At 41.9% G+C, this 19,708-nt stretch overlaps 1 protein-coding gene across 6 annotated transcripts in view; it reads left to right on the top strand.

Moving 5' to 3' along the window:
* CDKAL1 (CDK5 regulatory subunit associated protein 1 like 1) overlaps positions 1-19,708 on the top strand; it is a 730,510-nt gene that overhangs the window by 630,672 nt on the left and 80,130 nt on the right. For 4 of the 6 annotated variants that reach the window (XM_061398739.1, XM_061398736.1, XM_061398738.1 and 1 more), the window contains one exon: positions 4,066-4,645. The exons of 1 other annotated variant lie outside the window; for it this stretch is intronic. In XM_061398739.1, coding sequence (XP_061254723.1) covers positions 4,066-4,257 — 192 coding nt within the window. In that variant the 3' untranslated portion in view covers positions 4,258-4,645. Of the gene's footprint in view, positions 1-4,065; positions 4,646-19,708 lie in introns of those variants that run through there. One more of the 6 variants, XM_061398741.1, reaches the window with a different exon arrangement.

Below are 19,708 nucleotides of genomic sequence, written 5' to 3'. Positions count from 1 at the left end.
ACAAAGTGAAAGTCTCTCAGTGGTGTCCGACTCTTTGTGACCCCGTGAACTATACAGTCCATGGAATTCTCCAGGGCCCAGAATACTGGAGTGGGTAGCCATTCCCTTCTCCAGGGATTTCCCAACCCAGGTCTCCCACATTACAGATGGATTCTTTACCAGCTGAGCCACAAGGGAAGCCTGAGAATACTGGTGTGGGTAGCCTATCCTTTCTCCAGTGGATCTTCATAAAATCAACCAAACAGGTGGGTCAGTGGTAAAGAATCCGGCTGCCAGCAGAGGAGATATGAGACGTGGATTTGATCCTTGGATGGGGACGATCCCCTGGAGAAGGAAATGGCAACCCACTCCAGTATTCTTGCCTGGAGAATCCCATAGACAAAGGAGCCTGGTGGGCTATAGTCCACGGGTCGCAAAGAGTTGGGCACAACCGAGTGACTAAGCATACACAAATGATTAAAGCTTGGAGACTCACCTAGTCCTGCCCCCAGGCAGCCTGACCCCTGATCCAACACCAGTAATCACCGAGTGGCAGCTTCTGGAATTGCAGGCACAGAACCAAGGTCCAGCATTCAGAGCTGAGGGTTGGGGTAGGTCTTCCCTGAAGCTAGTAGAGCTTAAGACTCAGGAACTCACACTTTGAGGGGGCCATTCCAAGCGCCTGTACCTAATTTTGAATTGTTTTTTTTTGAGAGAAGGCATCAGGCCCCACGGTATCTGGATCTGTGAACCTCCTGAAGTTCTCTGCCAGGTGTGAGCCAGGCTGCGTATATATGTGCACAGACGCCTCCACATTTTTCTGGGGGACCAGTCTGTAGTCCTCACTGACTTCTCAAAGCCATCTGTGACTTAAGAAGATCAAAGGACTCAGGCCTAGGAGAAATTAATCAGCCTCTTAGTTCTGGTCTTGTAAAGCTAAGCTTAGAAAGTGATGGTTTAATTGCTAGAGGCAGCAACCGATGACTTGTGTACAGTTGTGCCCACTGATCACCAGAGACATGGCTGAGCCTGTTTTTAACCAGCTAGATCTCATATGCAATACATCCTCACACCCATCCATCCATCTATTCATTTCTAAACACTTGCTCTGTGTTTGCAGCTGTGGAGGTTCCGAGAGCCCAGAGATGAACTAGGCGACCTCCCTGCTTTTGAGGAACTTGCAGAGCTTCTGTCGTTTCAGCTGCAGAAGTACACGTTCTTTCCCAAGGCTGCCATTATCCTTATGAGTGCTGTCCTTCAGACCTTGGGGCTATTTTAAATGAATCAGAATGAAAGCTTGTCATCATATTCCCAGCTCCAAAATACCACACAGAACACCCATCTTACAAGAGAGTGATTCCCAGGGCGTGTCGAGGTACAGGTGTCTCTGCTTTGGGGACAGTATCTCCATCTGACCAGCTGTGAGCCTCCTTATCTGGGCCCCCGGCACAGGGACAGCAGGGGGTCAGCCCAGGTCCCCAAGGGGCCTGGAAGGAAATGATGACGTGACTGCCATTGGAATTGAGAGATATATCCTTGTGATCAAAAGCTGCATTAATTTTGCAATTAGTCTCCTGCGGTCAAAGCAAGAAAATTCTTCCCTATCTTTCACATGTAAGTCTTTGCTGGTAGAAATTGGGTTGTGAAAGTTCTTCTCATTTCCCCCTTCCTATTCTTTGTCCCTCCATTACCCACTCACCTGAACTCAAGTGTTGTTGATTCTACATCAGAAGTCTGTCGTTCCCTCCTTTCCATGCCTCCAGCATGGAGGTCCTCGTCCCCCTCCACCCCATCTCTCGCCACAACTTGCCCCGGATTCCCTACCCGCATTCTCTCCCCTCCCCTCACTCCACCCTACTTTCCTGCCGGAGTCGCCTCTGTAAAGCACACTTCCAGCACTTCTGCTGTGCACAGTGGGGCTGCTGTTCCCCGCAGGGCCGAAGCTGTCACCAGCAGATTGTTTGAAAGCGTGGAAAGAACGAATAAGCGAAGGGAAGTAGCTGTTCAGAGACCTTTGGTGCTTCTGTGGATTTCTTGTGCAGTCGTGCCCCTGGGTCACCCCCTCCTCCCCATCCCTGCTTCATTCCTTCCACCCAGTATTCTCCTTCCCCAATCCCCACCTCCATCTCTTAAAATGCTATTCAGGTTTCAACAGGGGAGGCACTGATTCTAAGGCCTGTGCATCAGGTGGAAATCTTATATCATGGAATCAGAACTATACTTTGAAACCCTAGAAGCACCCTGAGAGTGGCCAGGGCCCCGTCCTCCCCACACCTGCAGAGATGCCCGAGGGAACAGACACTGCCTCAGATTCTCACTGTCACACCTCCTGGCTCCTCATGTCCCCACCGAGCTGGGTTTCCCAGTCTTGCCATGTCTGGTACCCAGAGGGTCACCCAGAGGGTTATATGGCACCCAGGGTCAATGGAAGGGCTGCGTGTGGGGTGGATCCCTCTGGCCACCTAGACCCCTTCAGGTGCCCCCTCAGGGTCAGGAGCAGCCCTCCTACAACCAGTATGTTTGCTGAATAAAATTACTTTCTGTGGTTTTTCCTTTGTCGTTATTCTTTTCCTCAGTAGGTACAGTCATATCCCTGAAAGTTAAGTTCCTTTGTGATGCAACTCCATATCAGTTCTGCCCTTCAGGGAATTCTGCCTTGATTCTCCATAAACACTCTTTGTCTCTCCCATATAGTTTGAGTATAACCTGGAAATTTATGAACTTGGTCTTACCCTTAAAGGAAAGGAACCGTCGCTTATACCTGACTTAGCCCCCCCGATCTGTGTGGGTGTTTGAATGCGTCTGTGGTGGGTTTTGAATGCATCTGTGGTGAAGGAGTAAGTGAAGCTGCTTCTTACATCAAACTAGAACAGTTCTGCAGTGCAAAGGAGGCCATCAACAAAAGGAATAGGCAACCAACCAAATGGGTGAAAATATTTGCAGACTGTGTATTTGGTATCTGATGGGGGGGGTTGATACCACAAACATATAAAGAACTCATGTAGCTCAATACCAAAAAAGAAAAGTGATTTTAAAAATGGGCAGAGGATCTGAATACTCACCAAAGACATACAGATGGCCAACAGGTGCGTGAAAAGATGCTCATCAGCACTAATAATCAGGGAAATGCAGATTAAAAGCATGATGAGATATCACCTCATACCTGTTAGAATGGCTACTATCAAAAGAGATTAGAACTAACAATGCTGGTGAGCATATGGAGAAAGAGGAACTCTCGCGCACTGTTGGTCGAAATGTAAATTGGTGCAGCCGCTCTGGAAAGCAGTATGGAGTTTCCTCAACAAATTAAAACTAGGACTATGGTTTGATCCAGCAATTCTACTTTGGAGTGTTAGACCAAAGGAAACAAAAACACTAACTCAGAAAGATGCCTGCATTCCCGTGTTCATTGCAGTGTTTTTTACAGTAGCCAAGACATGGGCAGGGAAGCAACCCAATGTCCATCAATGGATGAGTGGACAGGGAAGATGTGGCATATGTACGCAATGGAATATTACTCAGGAATAAAAAAGAAGGAAGTCTTGGCATTCACAACAGCATGAATGAACCTTGAGGGCATTATACTAAGTGAAATGCATCAGAGAAAGACATGAAATCTAAAATAACAAAACTGATTGTATAGGTGCAGAGAACCCCTCGGTGGTTGTCAGAGACAGGGGCATGGCGGATGGATGACATGGGGGAAGAGAGTCAAAAGATACAAACTTAGAGTTAGAACTGCATTCCGGGGATGTAAGGTACAGCACGGTGACTGTAGTTAACAATTCAGCGTTGTATACTTGGAAGTTCTAGACAGTAGATCTTTAAAAGCAATCTTTACTAGAAAGGAATTTTGTAACTGTGCTGTAACAAGACCTACTGTGATGCTCATCTCAGTGGATACAAATACTGAATCCTGTGTTGTACACCTGAAACTAATACAATGTTATATGTCAGTTATATCTCAATAAAAAAATGTGTTCCTTCCAGGAATCTTTTGCTGAGCTGATATAATATCAGTGCTTTTTTCTTTTTTCTTTTTTGTCCTTAAAACCTTTGCTTTCCTCTATGTTTCTGTCTCCATAGGAATTCAGAAATAGGCTTGGGAATCACCTGAATTCAGTACCCCACACCTCAGCTGCAAATCGACGAGAGTCGGCCAGTTCCCGAATGGTGCTACGATTGCAAAGACTACACCAGGACTTTGCACTGAAGATGTCTGTGGGCCTGGCTCTGTTTGCTCTTCTTTTTGCGCTTTTGGTCAAGGTCTATAATTAAAACACAACCAGCTGAAGCATCTGTGAAGAGGAATAAATTTCTAATTCAAATCTTCAAAGAAAAGGAGAGCAACCACATCAGTTCTCAAAGGGCAATGACTTATACTGGCCTCACTGACGGCCCTTCAGCCACACTCTTTAATGAGGCTTCCCTGCCTCACATTGAGTTGGACCCATTGGTTATTTGACCTAAAATCTAATAACGGCTGCCATAGCATATCTTTTCAATTAAGCGCCCTTGGGTTTATTTTTAGCAAAAAAAATGCAAGTGGTTGCATTTTCTTTAAATCACCAGTCTTCAAGTCAGAACCTGTTTGTATGGCGGGTCTGGTTACCTCTTCCTCATGCAGGAAGAATTTTCCATTTTCAATAAACATTTTAAAATCTTATCTTTCTCTTTATGCGTTGTTTGGGGCCCCAATGTTACAAAGCTTTTATTTTCCACAGCAGATGTGTTACGGAAAAGTTTATATGGAAACCTGTGTTTGGAACGTCAGTCCTTCCGGAATGCACAGGAAGAGCCTGCCAATTAAAGGATCCTGGCAACATTTTGAAAAATCTGAGGAATCACCCGCCTCTTTAATAACCCACAAACTTTCAAAAACTGAATTTGTCTAAAACAAGCTCTGCCTCTTTTCTGGCTTTTTTTTTTTTAATCTATTTACATCAACTGTTTATTTCTACCTGATGTCATTGGTGTTCACTAAATGAAGTGATTTGTGTTACAATAAAAGCAGTTGGTGTAATGAACAAGTCTCACGACTATTCGAATTTAAATAATTTATTTGGATTGTACAGTTACAGGAACATCAGGCACCCTGTGGTTACAGGACAGTTTTCATTTTAAATCCCCACCCTCTTCAGCTTGTGGTTTTATCCCAAAATGTTTTAACCTCTTTTGTGTCTTTAAGGAATCTAAGTTCAAATTATGTCATCAGTCATTGATTTAAAAAAAAAAAATCAAAGACTTCAGTATATACCTCCCAAACCTGGTATGTGGTTCTAAGAGATCGCATTTAAAATGCAAGAATCTGCTCTTGACCCTCTGGGAGCCCTGCAGTGACTCAGCCACTTAGGATCCTGCTGATCCATCAGCAGGAAGAGGGAGAAGAGTTAGCAGAGTATGGGAGGGAGCCTGCTGGGTGCTTCCTTTTTGAGATACATGCAATCATTTCTTTATTAATAAACAGTGGGTTCCAGCATAGTACTGATTTAATGAAAACCTTGCAGACGTGGAAATACCACCAAAAGCCTAGAGTCACACTATACAGGGCAGAAGAAAAGCTTCACCTCTGACGCTGGAGACAGCAGGCTGCCCGGTGCCTTCCCAGTCCCTAGCTCTGTCCCCCAAAAGCTTGCAGTCCTTATTTCTAACATCATAGATTGTCTGCATGTTTGTGAATTTCATGTCAGTGGAGTCACATGGCGTGTGCTGTTCTGTGTGTCTGCCTTTTGCTCGGCATTGCATGTGAGACACACCCAGGTGGCTGTGTGTGGCAGTCGTTCATTCACTTTCCTTGCTGAAGACAATTCCATTGGATGAGTATACCCCATTGTAATTATCCATCCTGCTTTTGAGTTGTCTCTGATATTTTGGCTATTGGAATAATGACGCTATGAACGTACGTTTGGGTCCACATATATATGCATTTGTGTGAACTTACATCAAGCAGGGGCATTGCATTTGTGCACGCCACCAAATGGCGTTTTGCAAGGGTTGTACCAATTTCCATTCCCGTCAGCAGTCATTGAGAGTTCTGTGTGTGTCCACTTGTTGACGTGTAGCCTGCCATTCTCCCCACTGTTTCTGCACCTTTGACTTTCTCCAGCCGATCTCATCTCTGTTGTCTCTCATCGTGACTAGCCCTGTTTTGATCATAATGATAATACTGATAATCATGAACCGTCTAGCCTTTAAAAGCATCAGACGAAATGATGTGGACTTTATAAGTGTTCTTCCTGAAAACACAGCCCTGAGATAGGTATTGTTATTCTCATTTTGCTGAGGGGAAAAAAAAAAAAAAAACCTGAAGCCCACAAGATTAAGTAACTCGCAAGGGACACAGAACCACTAAGTTGTAGAGGCAGGACTTGAACTCAGCTTGACTCCAAGGCCTGTGCTCCTGGGCTGTATACTCTTCCTACTCCCTTGGCTCCATCTTCCATATGAACTTGACCCTGTGGGTGCCTGGGTTCTGTGGGAGCCCAGCCTTGCCCTCTGTGTTGTCCTGCTCCAAGAATGTGCCTGGTACTTGATACACTTTTAAAAGATGTATCATGCAAGTTTATTGTCTCTTCCTTCGTCCCTCCCTCTCCCTCTCTTTTTCTTTCTGTCTTGCCTGATTCACCAAGTGTGAGACTATCAATAAGATAATGTAAAAATTATTTGGTGAAAACTTTGCTTTGTTGCTGGGAAAATGTGTCTAAACATCAGATTTCCATATGTCGTTCAGTCAAAACATGGGCTTTTCCATTGACTTAACTCCAGGTTGCATATTTCAGTGTAAAATATAAGATGTCATGGGGAAAGAATTAAGAGTTACAAGTGAAGCTTCAGGAGGCTTTAGCATTATAAAATAAGCATAGGGGGAAAATGTAGGAAGGGAGAAAGGTAGAGAAGGAAGAAAGGAGGGAGAGAAGGAAGAAGAAAGAAGGGAATGATTTTCTTAAGGCTCGCCTGACCCTAGGCATCCCAAAGTGCTGTAGTGAACTCGAAGGAGGACCATGGGATATTTTAAATTTTTGAAGGAAACAGAGTGAATTTGTCAGATACCATGTAGAATAATAGCTCAAAATAGTTTACAGTTTCAACATGAAAATGCACATTTTTTGATGTTACCATGGGCTCCCCTGGTGGGTCAACAGTAAAGAATCCACCTGCCTAGCAGGAGATGCTGATTTGATCCCTGGATCAGGAAGATTCCCTGGAGAAGAAAATGACAATCCACTCCAGTATTCTTGCCTGGGAAAATCCCATGGACAGAGAAGCCTGGTGGGCTACAGTACGTGAGGTCGCAAAGAATCAGACATGACTTAGCAACTAAAGAACAACAACAAAAATACTTTTCTAAGACTAGGTTTTAGGTGGTTGCTGTGAGGAAAAGCCGGTATGAAGTGAAAACATCAGTCTTTAACAAGAAATGAATGTGATTTTATTTCAAACTTTGACAAGTTGTGTAGTGCCCAATAGATGCAGATAATTATAATTTTAGAATGAAATAAAGATATCTTTATTTCAATCTACACGTATATTTTTTCAAACACTTTTTGTAATATAGTAAGATGGAAGTACTTATTAAGTTGTTAGTCCCTACCTACTTAATGAAAGAGAATGGGTAGCTGTTTGTTTTGGCCTAGGAGTACCTGAATCAAGAAAGCTTGGGCACCTCTGTTCCATGATGCAGCCTAATGTAGAGCATCCAGGCCAAATTTGTATTTAATCTGGTGTCCTAACCATTTCTCAAAGTGCTGTTAAAAGTTAAGTCATCAATAGCACATGTTTAATAAACTTACACTTGCTTTACCATTGAGCTTGGTTTCTACAGTATTGAAACTAGAATTTGAGTTAAGGAACCATGAAGGAATTAAGGACCCGGATCGACTGGATTCAGATCTCACTTGTTTCCAGTACAGATCTGAGGAAGACAGTATAGGGAAAGAGCATGAGATTTTTTTTATATCAACCAAAGTTTGGTTTACATTTGCAGCTAGACCACTTCTTTCTGAGCCTCATCTGTCAAATAGGAGCAAAACTCCATTGCCGGGTCATTGAAAGATGAAATGAGATCACATTTATCAAGTAGCGTGTCCTTGGGACACATCATTTCTTCCCCTTTCATGATTCCTTTAGCAGTTTAAACATGAAAATCGATTTTATAAATAAGGGTAGGTGTTTTAAATTTTGATATTAACACATGGCCACCCAAAAGAATTATATGTGGAATAAAAAGATCCCTGCCTCAAGGGACTTACAGTCTAATTTTAACAAATGCAGCAGAGGAAGAAAAATTCAAAGAAAATGGGTTGCAGCTGTATGTGAGGAGATCAAATTAATGAATGCTGCACAGATTTGGGTGGCCAATCTAAGATCAAGAAGCAGATTTTTCCATGGCCAAAGATGAAAAGAGCAAAGAGATTAATAGGGAGGTCTAGAAGTCATGCCCTCCTCCACCCTACCTTGAGGATAAAAGGAAATGCAGACACTGTTATTCTTCATTAGTTTTCTGTCAATTATTTCATACCAGTACTGTTTCCTAGAGCTCTAAAGCCAAAATATCCCAGCTGTAGCAATTGAAGCAAAGTTTCTTTTGGTTTCTTATGGTCTTCTTAATTTATGGGCATCTGAATACACTTATAAGTACTGATAAGGCAAGTGCCTAGAAAAATTGTGGAGGGAAAAAACCCAAAAAATCTTGGATCAAGGTAAGGGAAAGCTGGGAGTTCAGAAAAGCCTGAAGAACTAGGAAGTTTAATTCTTGGGTTTATCTAATCTGCTTTTAATATGCCTGATTAATCATCATAACTATAGTTATCCCAGACCGTCCAGTTCTGAGGACAAGCTTTTACCTTTGATTTTTAACTCCCAGTTTTCATAAAGAGCAATATAACACATGTGTTTTTAAAACAGACCTAAAGATTTTCAAATAGATAATAAAGCAAATTGTGTACTTATGACTTGATACACTTGGACCCAGCCTTTGTGGCCTGAAGCATACCATTCACATAATGTATACATACGTAATGAAGTAATGAATCTAATTATACACTACAGCGTACTTTTAAATTGCTATCTCCCTCAAAATGTCACTTTGGAGTTACTCTGATGACACTCAATCCTGAAAGTAGCTCCTCTTGCTATCTTGTGAATCTTTGCCCTTGCAGTAGGAATTCATACATTTTTCAATCTTGCAGGTGTAATTTATTTTGAAATAACCAGAAGTAATTTAAACAGTGAAGCAAAAGACTGAACTAAGTGTATTCAGCAAAAGATTGAACTAAGTCCCTGGGAAAATTCTTTTTTGGGCTTTGGCTCTCTTAAGAAAATCCCTTGCAGGAGGAATTGTTTTCTTTAAGCACTAGAGTTTCATCCCTGACCAGCATAAACAAAGAAAAGTCCAGGAGCTGTTCACCTGGCTTCACAGGTGAATTCTACCAAACATCTAAAGATAATTGACATCAATTCTTCTTAATCTCTTACCCCAAAAAAAAACGGAAGAGGAAGGAACAGTTCCTAACTCATTCTACGAGGCCAGAATTACCCTGATATTAGAGCCAGATAGACACTATAAGAAAATTGCAAATTAAAAATTCCCCTATGAATATAGAGGCCAAAATACTCAGCAGAGTATGAGCAAATTAACTTCAATGACATATCAAAAGGATTGTTTACCATGACCAAGTGGGACTTATTCCAACAATACAAGTTCAATATAAAACCAATCAATGTAACATTAATCAACGTAACATTACATTAATTAAAAAAAAAAAAAACATGGGTGGGGGGCATGTGATCGTCTCCCCTGATCCAGCAAAGACATTTGACAAAATCCAACACCCTTTCATGACAAAAACTTCTTAGAAAACTAAGAATATGAGAGAAATTCCTCAACATGATATTTATGAAATATCCATGTAGTGGTGAAAAACCAAAAGTTTTCCTTTAAGATAAGGAACAAGACAAGAATGCCCACTTTCACAGCTGCTATTCAACACCGTGCTAGTAATCCTGGTCAGAACTGTTAGCTAAGGGAAAGGAAGAAAAGGAAGAGGAAAACTATATTTGCTGATGACATGATCCTATGTATAGAGAATTCCGAAGAATTCACAAGAAATCTACTAGAGCTAATAAATTCAGCCAAATTGTAGATGACAAGATCAACACACAAAAATCAGTTCTTTCTGCACAACAGCAGTGAACTAGAAATTCAGAAAGCAGTTCCATTTACGACAGCTTTTAAAAGAACTAAATATTGAAGAATAAATCTCACAGAGGAGGTAAAAATTTGTGTGCTGAAAACGACCTAACATTGCTGAAAGACATTTTTACATTTCAAAATAAATGGAAGAATATCCACTATTCATGGATAGTAAGACTTAACATTGTTTAAATGTCAGTATTACCTAAAGTGAGCTACAGATTCAATACATCCGCGTTTGAAACAGCCCCCTGTTTTTTTTTTGTTTTTTTTTTTTTCAGAAGTGAAAGGTAACCTTTATTCTACTTTCTGTCTCTGTGAGTTTATCTACTCTACACTTATGAATGGTTACAATGATCAATAGTATGTTATACATATTTTATCAAAATAAAAACAGCATGTAGTCTACAAAGGTATGTATGGTGAGTTTGAGAAAAAGTGTAGCTAGAGTGAAAAATATATAAGAGAAGTGCCTGGAAATTACACTAAAAATAAGCTCAGGTGGTGAAAAGTTTTTATCCCATTCTAAAGAATTTAGACTATTTGATAGTCAAAGAAGAGCCACTGTAGGATTCTAAATGGGCTTCTAAGCTCTGAAGAGATTCCTGATTGGAAAGATAAGCAGTCTGGAAGGTGGCCTGTTCTCTTGTTGATGATCAGACCAATGGGCTCCCCTTACCTCACCCTATTCTGCCACTTTTGAAAACATACGTCACTTTTCAGGGACCACAAAGCAAGACTTAGGGAGAGTTAAATCTCTGTCCTCGGTTTTATATTTTTTATCTGCTGCCAACCTTCAAATTTGTCCATTTTCAAGAGAACCATTTGCTAAGCCTCACTTAGCCAGTGGGTGATAGTTCTTATCATTGCTGTAACTGACAATGGTGTTGCTGATATGGGGCTTTGTTTTACAGTTGTTGCTGTAACATGTCACTAGAGCGGGTTGTGTGGGTCCCATCAGTATTTCAATTAAGAGAGTGCCTCAGTAAGAGTCCAGCTCCTGTCTTCGCAGTTCAGCGTGTTTGATCCTTAATCTTTGCTTTGGCACTCCTACACTGAGGAGCTTCTGGGGACCTAACAACCCTCTGCTCCTCCAGCACCTGCTACTTAACTCTGCTTATCTACAGTGATTCCCATCAGTGCCTCCAGCTTTCTGGTCTTGATCTCCTGTATCTCAAATTCTCTTAATACACCTGTTCAGTTAAGAATTCACATGCTTTGTTCTCAACACATGGATGAGAATTCTTAACCAAAAAGCCACCTGGGATAACTATCTCAGGCCGTGACCTTAGACAACAGATGCTTCTGGGTTTTTTGTTTCTCTGTTTTGGGAGGTTTCCATCAGTATGATTTCTGCAGTCTTACCTGGAGCCATTTGAGATACAAGGGAAGGGTTTTGTTGCCACAGAACCTTCATGGTCCACTACTCTCCACTCCGAACTCCACAGAAAAACTCTAGATTTCTGATTATTCGCCCATAGAAGTGTTAACACTTGCCTTGTCCACAGGACAAGGAAAAACTAGGCTACAATTTGGTCTCAACTCCATGCTTTGGGCCTGAGGAAGGAGACTCGACTGTAGCACAGTCTCTCGCCCGGGAATCAATGGAGAATAGTCAATGCCATGTCTTATTTGGTTCCATATCCGATAATAAAATTGGAAGTTAAACAGAAAATAAACCAGGAGATGGAGCTTGTAGAGTCTGAGTCCCCTTGAGAGAAAGTAAAGGAGCTTTTGAAATTCAGCTTTAAATGCATTATATGAAGAGGCATTCCCAATGGGCTGAGTTTTGTGTCATTGAAAAGGTCTGCTCTAGCTGTTGCCCTTGACCATTTCTCACCTTTGCTGTTTTTATGTCTTTTTTGGTTTCTGGTTTTCCAGTAGGTTTGCTTCTTACACATTTCTTTCACATGTAAGATCTCTAACCCTATTCAGGCAGGATAAGATTCTCAAGCCTCCAATTAAGATCCATCTTCTCTTTTTCCCCTTTTAACACAACATCCTCCAAGATTTTTGAGGTTAGAGAGGTTGAAAGTTCCAAAGCAGTCTGACAAAAAGCACAAGTTGGTTGGATCCCAGTCTGAAAAAAATTAATCTTATCAAACCGGTTTGCCTTGGGCAGTCAGAATTATACCAACTACGAGAACATTCACTAACTAAAAATGTCGTATTTCAGGTTGGAGACTATTTTTAATGCCTTTGGACACACAAATGGAAAGGAGAGGAGGGGTTGGGGAAGAGCAGTTTAGCACCAGCTTTCCCTCACGCTATGTGGCAGAGTCAAGCTGTCTATCTGAGTAGCTGCCGTAACTCCAATTAATATTTGAAGCAAAACTCATAGCAGCCCAACACTGAAGTCACAAGTGTAAACCCCTAGAAGGTCACCAGCGGCTGTCTTCTGGTAATCAGTCCCAAACAGCATCTGTTTCTTTGCAGGGAATTTAAACTTTCCTCCAGTCAGAGTGGAAATTTGAATAAGTTTCGCAGAAAGACTGTTCTTTCTCATCGCTTGATAAAAGACTGGGCTTGCTGCATGTCTTTCTGCTTCACCCATGATTTGGGCTCGCAGGAAAAGTAGGGGTGGTGAGCCCTGCAGGTCAGCCTAGAATAAGAGCAAGAGGGGCTCCTGGGAACCGTAAAGGTTGGCCCCCTTACAGAAGGCAAAGCTGAGCTTAGGAGGAGTTTGGTGGCTTGTCTAAGATCCATCCCTCTAGTCTGGAGCATTTCTGAACAGGAATTCCAAGGATTCTCTTTGGTGTTGAGATGCTTTGGGACTTACCTGTGTCCAGACAATGTGTCTCTTGAAGTTCCCCCTCATGACTAAGAGAATGCTATGCACCCTGATGCCACCGGGTCCAGAGGTGTCCCCAGCACCTGTCTCCATCCCCTCAGTTCTTAGTCCCAACCCCAGAGAAGGCAGTGGGGGGCCCTGTGCTGAACCGACCCAGACTGACTTTTATCTCTCCACTGGAATGGGCTTATAAAAAGCTGAGTTATAAGAAGAAACTTAAGTGGAGTTATAAAATGTATATTCCTCAAACTCGAGTTTATTTCCTCCCTGCCATTTTTGGTTTTAGAAATGATGCTTAAGGATTGGTTGGATTGGCACAAGAATCCAAGCAAATGGAAGCTTAGACATACTTCTGATGCATGTAGCAGTAATAGTAAAGAACAGCAGCATCATCATAGCCATAATTTACATAGACTCAGGCAAGCACTTTGAATACATTAGGTTATTTAATCCTCATAGTCACTCCAAGCAATTATTCTAGATGAGGAAACTGAGACCCAGAGACGTGACTTGCCCAAGGTCATTAGCAGGTAAATGGCAGAGCCAAGATTACAGCCCAGGCAATCTGGTACTACAGCCTGTTCTCAACCAGTTTACTGCTCTCAAGCTAGAGGGTGGGCAGGGTACCCATAGATACACTGAGACCATGGATACAGGAGGTGCTCACATTAACCTGAGGGCACTGGGAGAAACAGAATCCCTTCTGGATGCAGGCTGAAGACTTTGTGAAGGAGAAAGACAACTTGGCAGTTGTTTGGTGCTAGGTGCCAAGCACTGTGCTTGGCACTGGAATTGCAAAAAGTGAACAGGACAGATACCATCCTACCTTTGGGAAGCTGGGCAGCAATTGCAATCCAGCCACTCAAGGTAGAAAATAGGGAATCATCAGAGCATGGGAGGGACATCTAACATGGACTAGGGAGGTCCTCAAAGGCTTTCTAAAGAATGTTAAGGGACTTCCCTGGCGGTCCAGTGGTGAAGACCTATACTTCCAATGCAGGGGACACAGATTTGATCCCTGATTGGGGAATTAAGATCCCACATGCTGCATGGCCAAAAAATTAAAATTAAAAAAATACTAAGTACAATGAAAGGGCAGATGTCATAAGATCAGGGGGCATGCAGAGTATAAAACAGGTTTCTAAACAATGAGGGGATTTAGCCAGGCAGAGAGGTCAGAGTAGAGTTTGGGGGAGCCTGAAGTCAAGGGTCAGTAGAGAGGCGACTAGGGCAGTCGGACCTTTACCAGAAGGTATCCCTGCTGACAGACCTTCTAAGGGCACGTTTCCTGTAATTGGACGAGTGAAATGTCATCCCTAAAGTTTACTCTAAAAATGATCAAATGAGGAAAAGTAAAGCCTATACATGAATTGTTTCTACCATCTAGAACAAAAAAGCCACAGATTGTAGCTATTTAACTAAGCAATTTTATTTAGCCCCTTCTCTTTTCTTTCTGACCATCTGTAGAAAAAAAAGTTAATTTTGGAACCCCTTAGTACTCGTCAGAACCTCCCCTATCTTCAGAAGGTGGCAGGTGACAAGTCTTTTCCTTTGCTGATAATTTTCTCTATCTCTCAGTGTTTTGTAATCAGATGTGGTAGTTCTAAATTCCCTTTATTCCAAACATAGGCAGGAAGCAATTTCTCAGACAGTTTAACTTTGATAGCAGGTAATTTTAATCCATTGCAAACATCAACCTGACATGGACTTGCTATCTTCATTATTTTAATTACTCTTTTGGGCCACTTCGCCCATGCGCCGCCCCCCCTCCCCACTCCCAACTCCTTCCTGGAAGAAGTGAATAGAAATTGGCAGCTTTAATCTATCATGCCAAAGACCAGATAATTTTTTGCTTAATAATGATATCATTTAGCTGCATACCTTAAGTAATGAAATTTGTTTGTGAAACTCTTTATCTTAACCCCCCAAAAAAGAGAAAAAGTTACCTTTTTTGATGGGAGGTGAGTCCCCTCTGTCACACTGCTGTCCGTGCTGTTCTGAACAGCTGACAGTTTCTGTTAATTTACTTTCGCTCCCCAGTCCAACTTCCCATATGGAAAGCTGGAGTGATTTTTGAATAACAGCAAGTAATATCTGATGTGGCAGCAACTGGCAACTCTGACATTGAGCTCGGCTGTGGCCATTACCCAGGATCCCTCACTTCTCCTTGAGATGCAATTACAATTTCACAGGCTGGAATTAAAATTCCCTGTGGTCTGCAGTAGAGCAACTGACACTGTCAAAGTGATTTCAGGCTGCTAATCTCTTGCTGGGGTATGAGTGCAAAAAAACAGAGTTCTTCCTCATGGAAACAAAGGTCTGACAACTTTAAAACTCGGACTCTTTGATATGTTGTAATTCACTCTGAGGTCAGCGGGCACTGCCTCCTTCCAGCATGACTTGTTATAGCACTAGATTGCAGAAGACAGGTGTTTTCATAATGATGGAGCAGAAAGAGGGCTTGGGAGGGGAAGAAGTGTTCAGACTAGGAAGAAAATGAATGGAAATGGGGAACTTCCCTGGCGGTCTGGCAGTTAAGACTCCGGGCTTCTGCTGCTGGGGCCGTGGGTTCGATCTCTGGTTGGGGAGCTAAAATCCCACATGCTATGTGATGCAGCCAAAAATAAAGAAGAAGAAAGAAGGGGCCCTGGCTATTGTATAAACCGAATGAGAACATGGGCAACTTCTGAGCCCTGACCTGGGAAAGGACACAGAAGCACACGGCCTTTGCCAGAGTTCTCTGAAAGGTCTTCATTGCTCTCTTTTGCCCCAACCCTGCAAGGGAAAAGCAGGAGTAGTGCGTTTTAACAGAAGACTCAGAGATTTGGGCATTAGACCTGAGTTCTAGTCCTGGCTTCTCCTCTTATTGTGTTATCTTTCACAACAAAATTTAACTTCAAGGCTCAACTTCCTTTTCTGTCAAATGGGGCTCCTAACACCAATCTCTTTGCCTTTTCCTACTGTTGATGGGGTTCCCATAGCAAGAATACTACAGTGGTGTGCCATTCCCTCCTCCAGTGGGCCATGTTTTGTCAGAACTCTCCACTATGACCTGTCCATCTTGGGTAGCCTGGCCCGGCATGGCTCATAGCTTCATTGAGTTAGGCAAGCCCCCTCACCACAGCAAGGCTGTGATCCATGAAGGGGAAATGCAGAGTATGCCCTGAGAAATGCTGGGCTGGATGAATCACAAGCTGGAATCAAGATTGCCGGAGGAAATACCAACGACCTCAGATATGCAGATAATACCATTCTGATGGCAGAAAGTGAAGAGAAACTAAAGAGCCTCTTGACGACAGTGAAAGAGGAAAGTGAAAAAGCTGGCTGAAAACTCAACATTCAAAAAACTAAGATCATGGCACCTGGTCCCATCACTTCAATGGCAAATAGAAGGGGGAAAAGTGGAAACAGTGACAGATTTTATTTTCTTGAGTTCCAGAATCACTGTGGACGGTGACTGCAGCCTTGAAATTAAAAGATGCTTGCTCCTTGGAAGGAAAGCTATGACAAACCTAGACAGTGTAATAAAAAGCAGAGACGTTACTTCCCCAACTTTTGAATTACAGTGCTGGAGAAGACCCTTGAGAGTCCCTTGGACAGCAAGGAGATCAAACCAGTCAATCCTAAAGAAAATCAACCCTGAGTATTTATTGGAAGGGCTGTTGCTGAAGCTTAAGCTCTAATACTTTGGCCGCCTGATGCAAAGAGCCAAATCATTGGAAAAGACCCTGATGCAGGGAAAGATTTAGAGTAGGTAAAGGGGGTGACAGAGGATGAAATGGTTGTATGGCATCACCAACTCAATGAACATGAATTTGAGCAAGGTCTGGGAGATAGTGAAGGACAGGGAAGCCTGGTGTGCTGCAGTCCATGGGGTTGCAATGAGTCGGACACTACTGAGCAACTTGTGAAGGATCGGATGTGAAAAGTGCTCTACACAGTGGCCTATCCATAATACATGCTGATTAAATATTAGCTTTTATGACCAAACATAAAGGCTTTGTTCAGTTATGACGTTTCCCAAACCTCAGGACTTTTGTCACAGCCAAGTACCATCGGCAGAGTTGCTTACTAAATAGTTTGCTTTCAATCAATCACTTTGGAAACTTAAGTTTATCTATTTTAAAAGAAAACATTTATTACAAATGGGAAACCTGTGTCACTTGCCATCCACAGAAGGTCACCATTTAAAAAATGAAAAATAAAAGGTGCTAATAAATTCTACTTAGCACCTGGTGAAGAAGGCTCTGGAATTTTTAACACTAATTGGTTTAAAAAGTAAAATAGAAAAGAGGAGACAAGAAAAATCATAGAGAAGCATCCAGGGCATTCTTGCCCCAGTCTGAGCAACTTCCCTAAACCGATGTCTCAGTCCTCCTTCTCCATCAGCTACTCACCCCTACAGGTGTTTGTGGATCTGATCAGTTTCCATGAGACTGTTGTTTCATTTCCTGTAGCCTCCTTCTTGCACTTGAAAATAGACAACCATCTAGCAGAGAAGAGAGTCAATCCCTCTGAGTCTTTCTTTCACTCTACTCCCCAGACCCTGATGTCAGTTTATAAGCAAAAGCATGTGGGTAAAACTCATTTTCTTTCTGATGAAGAAACATGCAGACCTGCCAATGAGAGTTGGCAGTAACCCAGTAACACCCAGTCTGCTCCGGAATTTCTCAGTGGTCAGGAGCCTGTATGGAGCAGAGCTAGGAGATGTATCTCCCACATCCTGATTTCATTCCCTCCTTCCTGAAGCCCCACTCAGCAGCACAGGCCCGAGCAGCCACACCTTTTGTTCACTGTTTTCACATTACCCAGTTATACCTTTGGTTCGTTTTGATCTGATCAGTTTTTCAAAGGAAAAAATTACGAAGCAGGTCTTTTCTCTACAACTACCAAATCATGTGATTTTATCATCTTATTTTCCAAGTTTATCTTCTGAAAGAGTTTTTATAAAATTTCCACACCAAACCCATGTCCCTTCTGGGAATGATATTAAGACCTGTTTCAGCTACATCTATAAAAGTCCATGGCTAGCCTCAGACTGGCCACATCAGTATTCCTGGGACAAAGGAATCAGATGATGAGAAATTTCAGTTTCTACTGCAACCTTTCTACTTAGCTCCTGTGATCACCTCTCAGGATGCTCCGATATGTCACATACCCCAGGTAACCAACAAAGGCCAACCCCTTGGAAAACCTCACCTGTCCATTCTCAGAAGAACCTAGGGGAAACAATTATGCAAAGGAATAGAAATATTTATAACATTGAATAAAAATTACCTTTTAGAGGGAAAAAATATAAAACTGTCCTAAAAGAAGGCATACAAAGACAAGGAAATTACTAAGATTAAGTAATAGATGAAAAGTAATCCTTGGATTCGTCTTTTATGTAGAATGATCACTTAGCATCAGGCAGTGTCTGGAGCCAGTGCTTTCCATGAGTACAGAGGGAGGTAGGATACTACCTCCCTCTGTACTCAGCTTTTAAGCTGTTTCTCAACTTTCATGGGGATGACTTCCACCTTTTGTTTTTAAATTGCAGTGAAATTCACATAACATAAAATTACTTTAAAAGGAACATATCAGTGACATGTAGTATATTTGCAATGCTGTACAACCTCCGCTTCTATGTTCAGTTGAACCCTTTCACCAACTTGGGGTTAGGGCTATCAACCCTCAGCGCAAAAATCCACACACAACTCAGAATCGGCTCCCAGTACCCGAGGTTGCTCTATGTCTGTAATTTTTCTCCATATCCTCAGTTCAGCCAACCACGAATCCTGGAGTATTAAAACTACAGTATTTACAGTTGAAAAAAAATTTGCATTTAAGTGGACCTGCGTAATTCAAACCCGTGTTGTTTGAGGGTCTGACAAACTCTGCACGGAGTAAGCAGTAACTTCATTTTCCTGTCCTCTCTTTGTAGCCTCTGTTGTATTTTTTGTCTCTATGAATTATGCCCGTTGTACATCCCTCATTTAAGTGGCATCCTGTAATAACTGTTCTTTCGTGTCTGACTTACGTCACTTCACATAATATTTTCAGTCCGTGTTGGAACATGTAGCAGAACTTCGTAACTGTGGTGGTTAAATAATATTCGGTGGCTTGTATACACCATTTTGTTTGTCCGCTCACCTGTTGGTAGTTGGGCTGTTTCCATCTTTTGTCTGTTTTGACTGGGGTTGTTATGAATATGTGTTTTAGTTCCTATTTTATTTAGTTCCTAAAATACATGTATTTTAGTTCCTATTTTCAATTCTTTTGGGGTATATACTTAGGAGTGGAATTACTGGGTCATATTGTAATTCTATGTTTGACTTTTTGAGGAACTGTCAAATGGTTTTCTTACAAATCCGCTTCTGGTAACTCATTCTATTGGAGTATGCATTCCCATTTCCTTAGATCCTCTTAACAATTTGCTTTAAAAATTTCCTACCAGATCTAGAAATTTAAAGTACAACAAGTCCCATGTAGATACAACTTATCTGCAATAGCCGTCAACCTTCTGCTACAGCTGTTTCATTATTTCTCCCCGCAGACTACCTCATTTGGGTTTCGTGTATCATGTAATCCCTCCATTCCCCAATCAAAACTTAAGTATACTACTAAAAATAAAGAGCAGACTCTTGTTACCACCATAACCAAATTAACATTAATTCTTCAATAACAACCAATTAATAGTCTATATTTACATTTCCCCAATAGTCTTAAAATACTGTGTTGCCTTTGATTTGTTTGAATCAGGATCC

Source organism: Bos javanicus, chromosome 23 (assembly GCF_032452875.1).
Source record: "Bos javanicus breed banteng chromosome 23, ARS-OSU_banteng_1.0, whole genome shotgun sequence".
Taxonomy (NCBI): domain Eukaryota; kingdom Metazoa; phylum Chordata; class Mammalia; order Artiodactyla; family Bovidae; genus Bos; species Bos javanicus.
The sequence above is the reverse complement of the archived record's forward strand: the minus strand, read 5'-3'. Positions and strand labels throughout refer to the sequence as shown.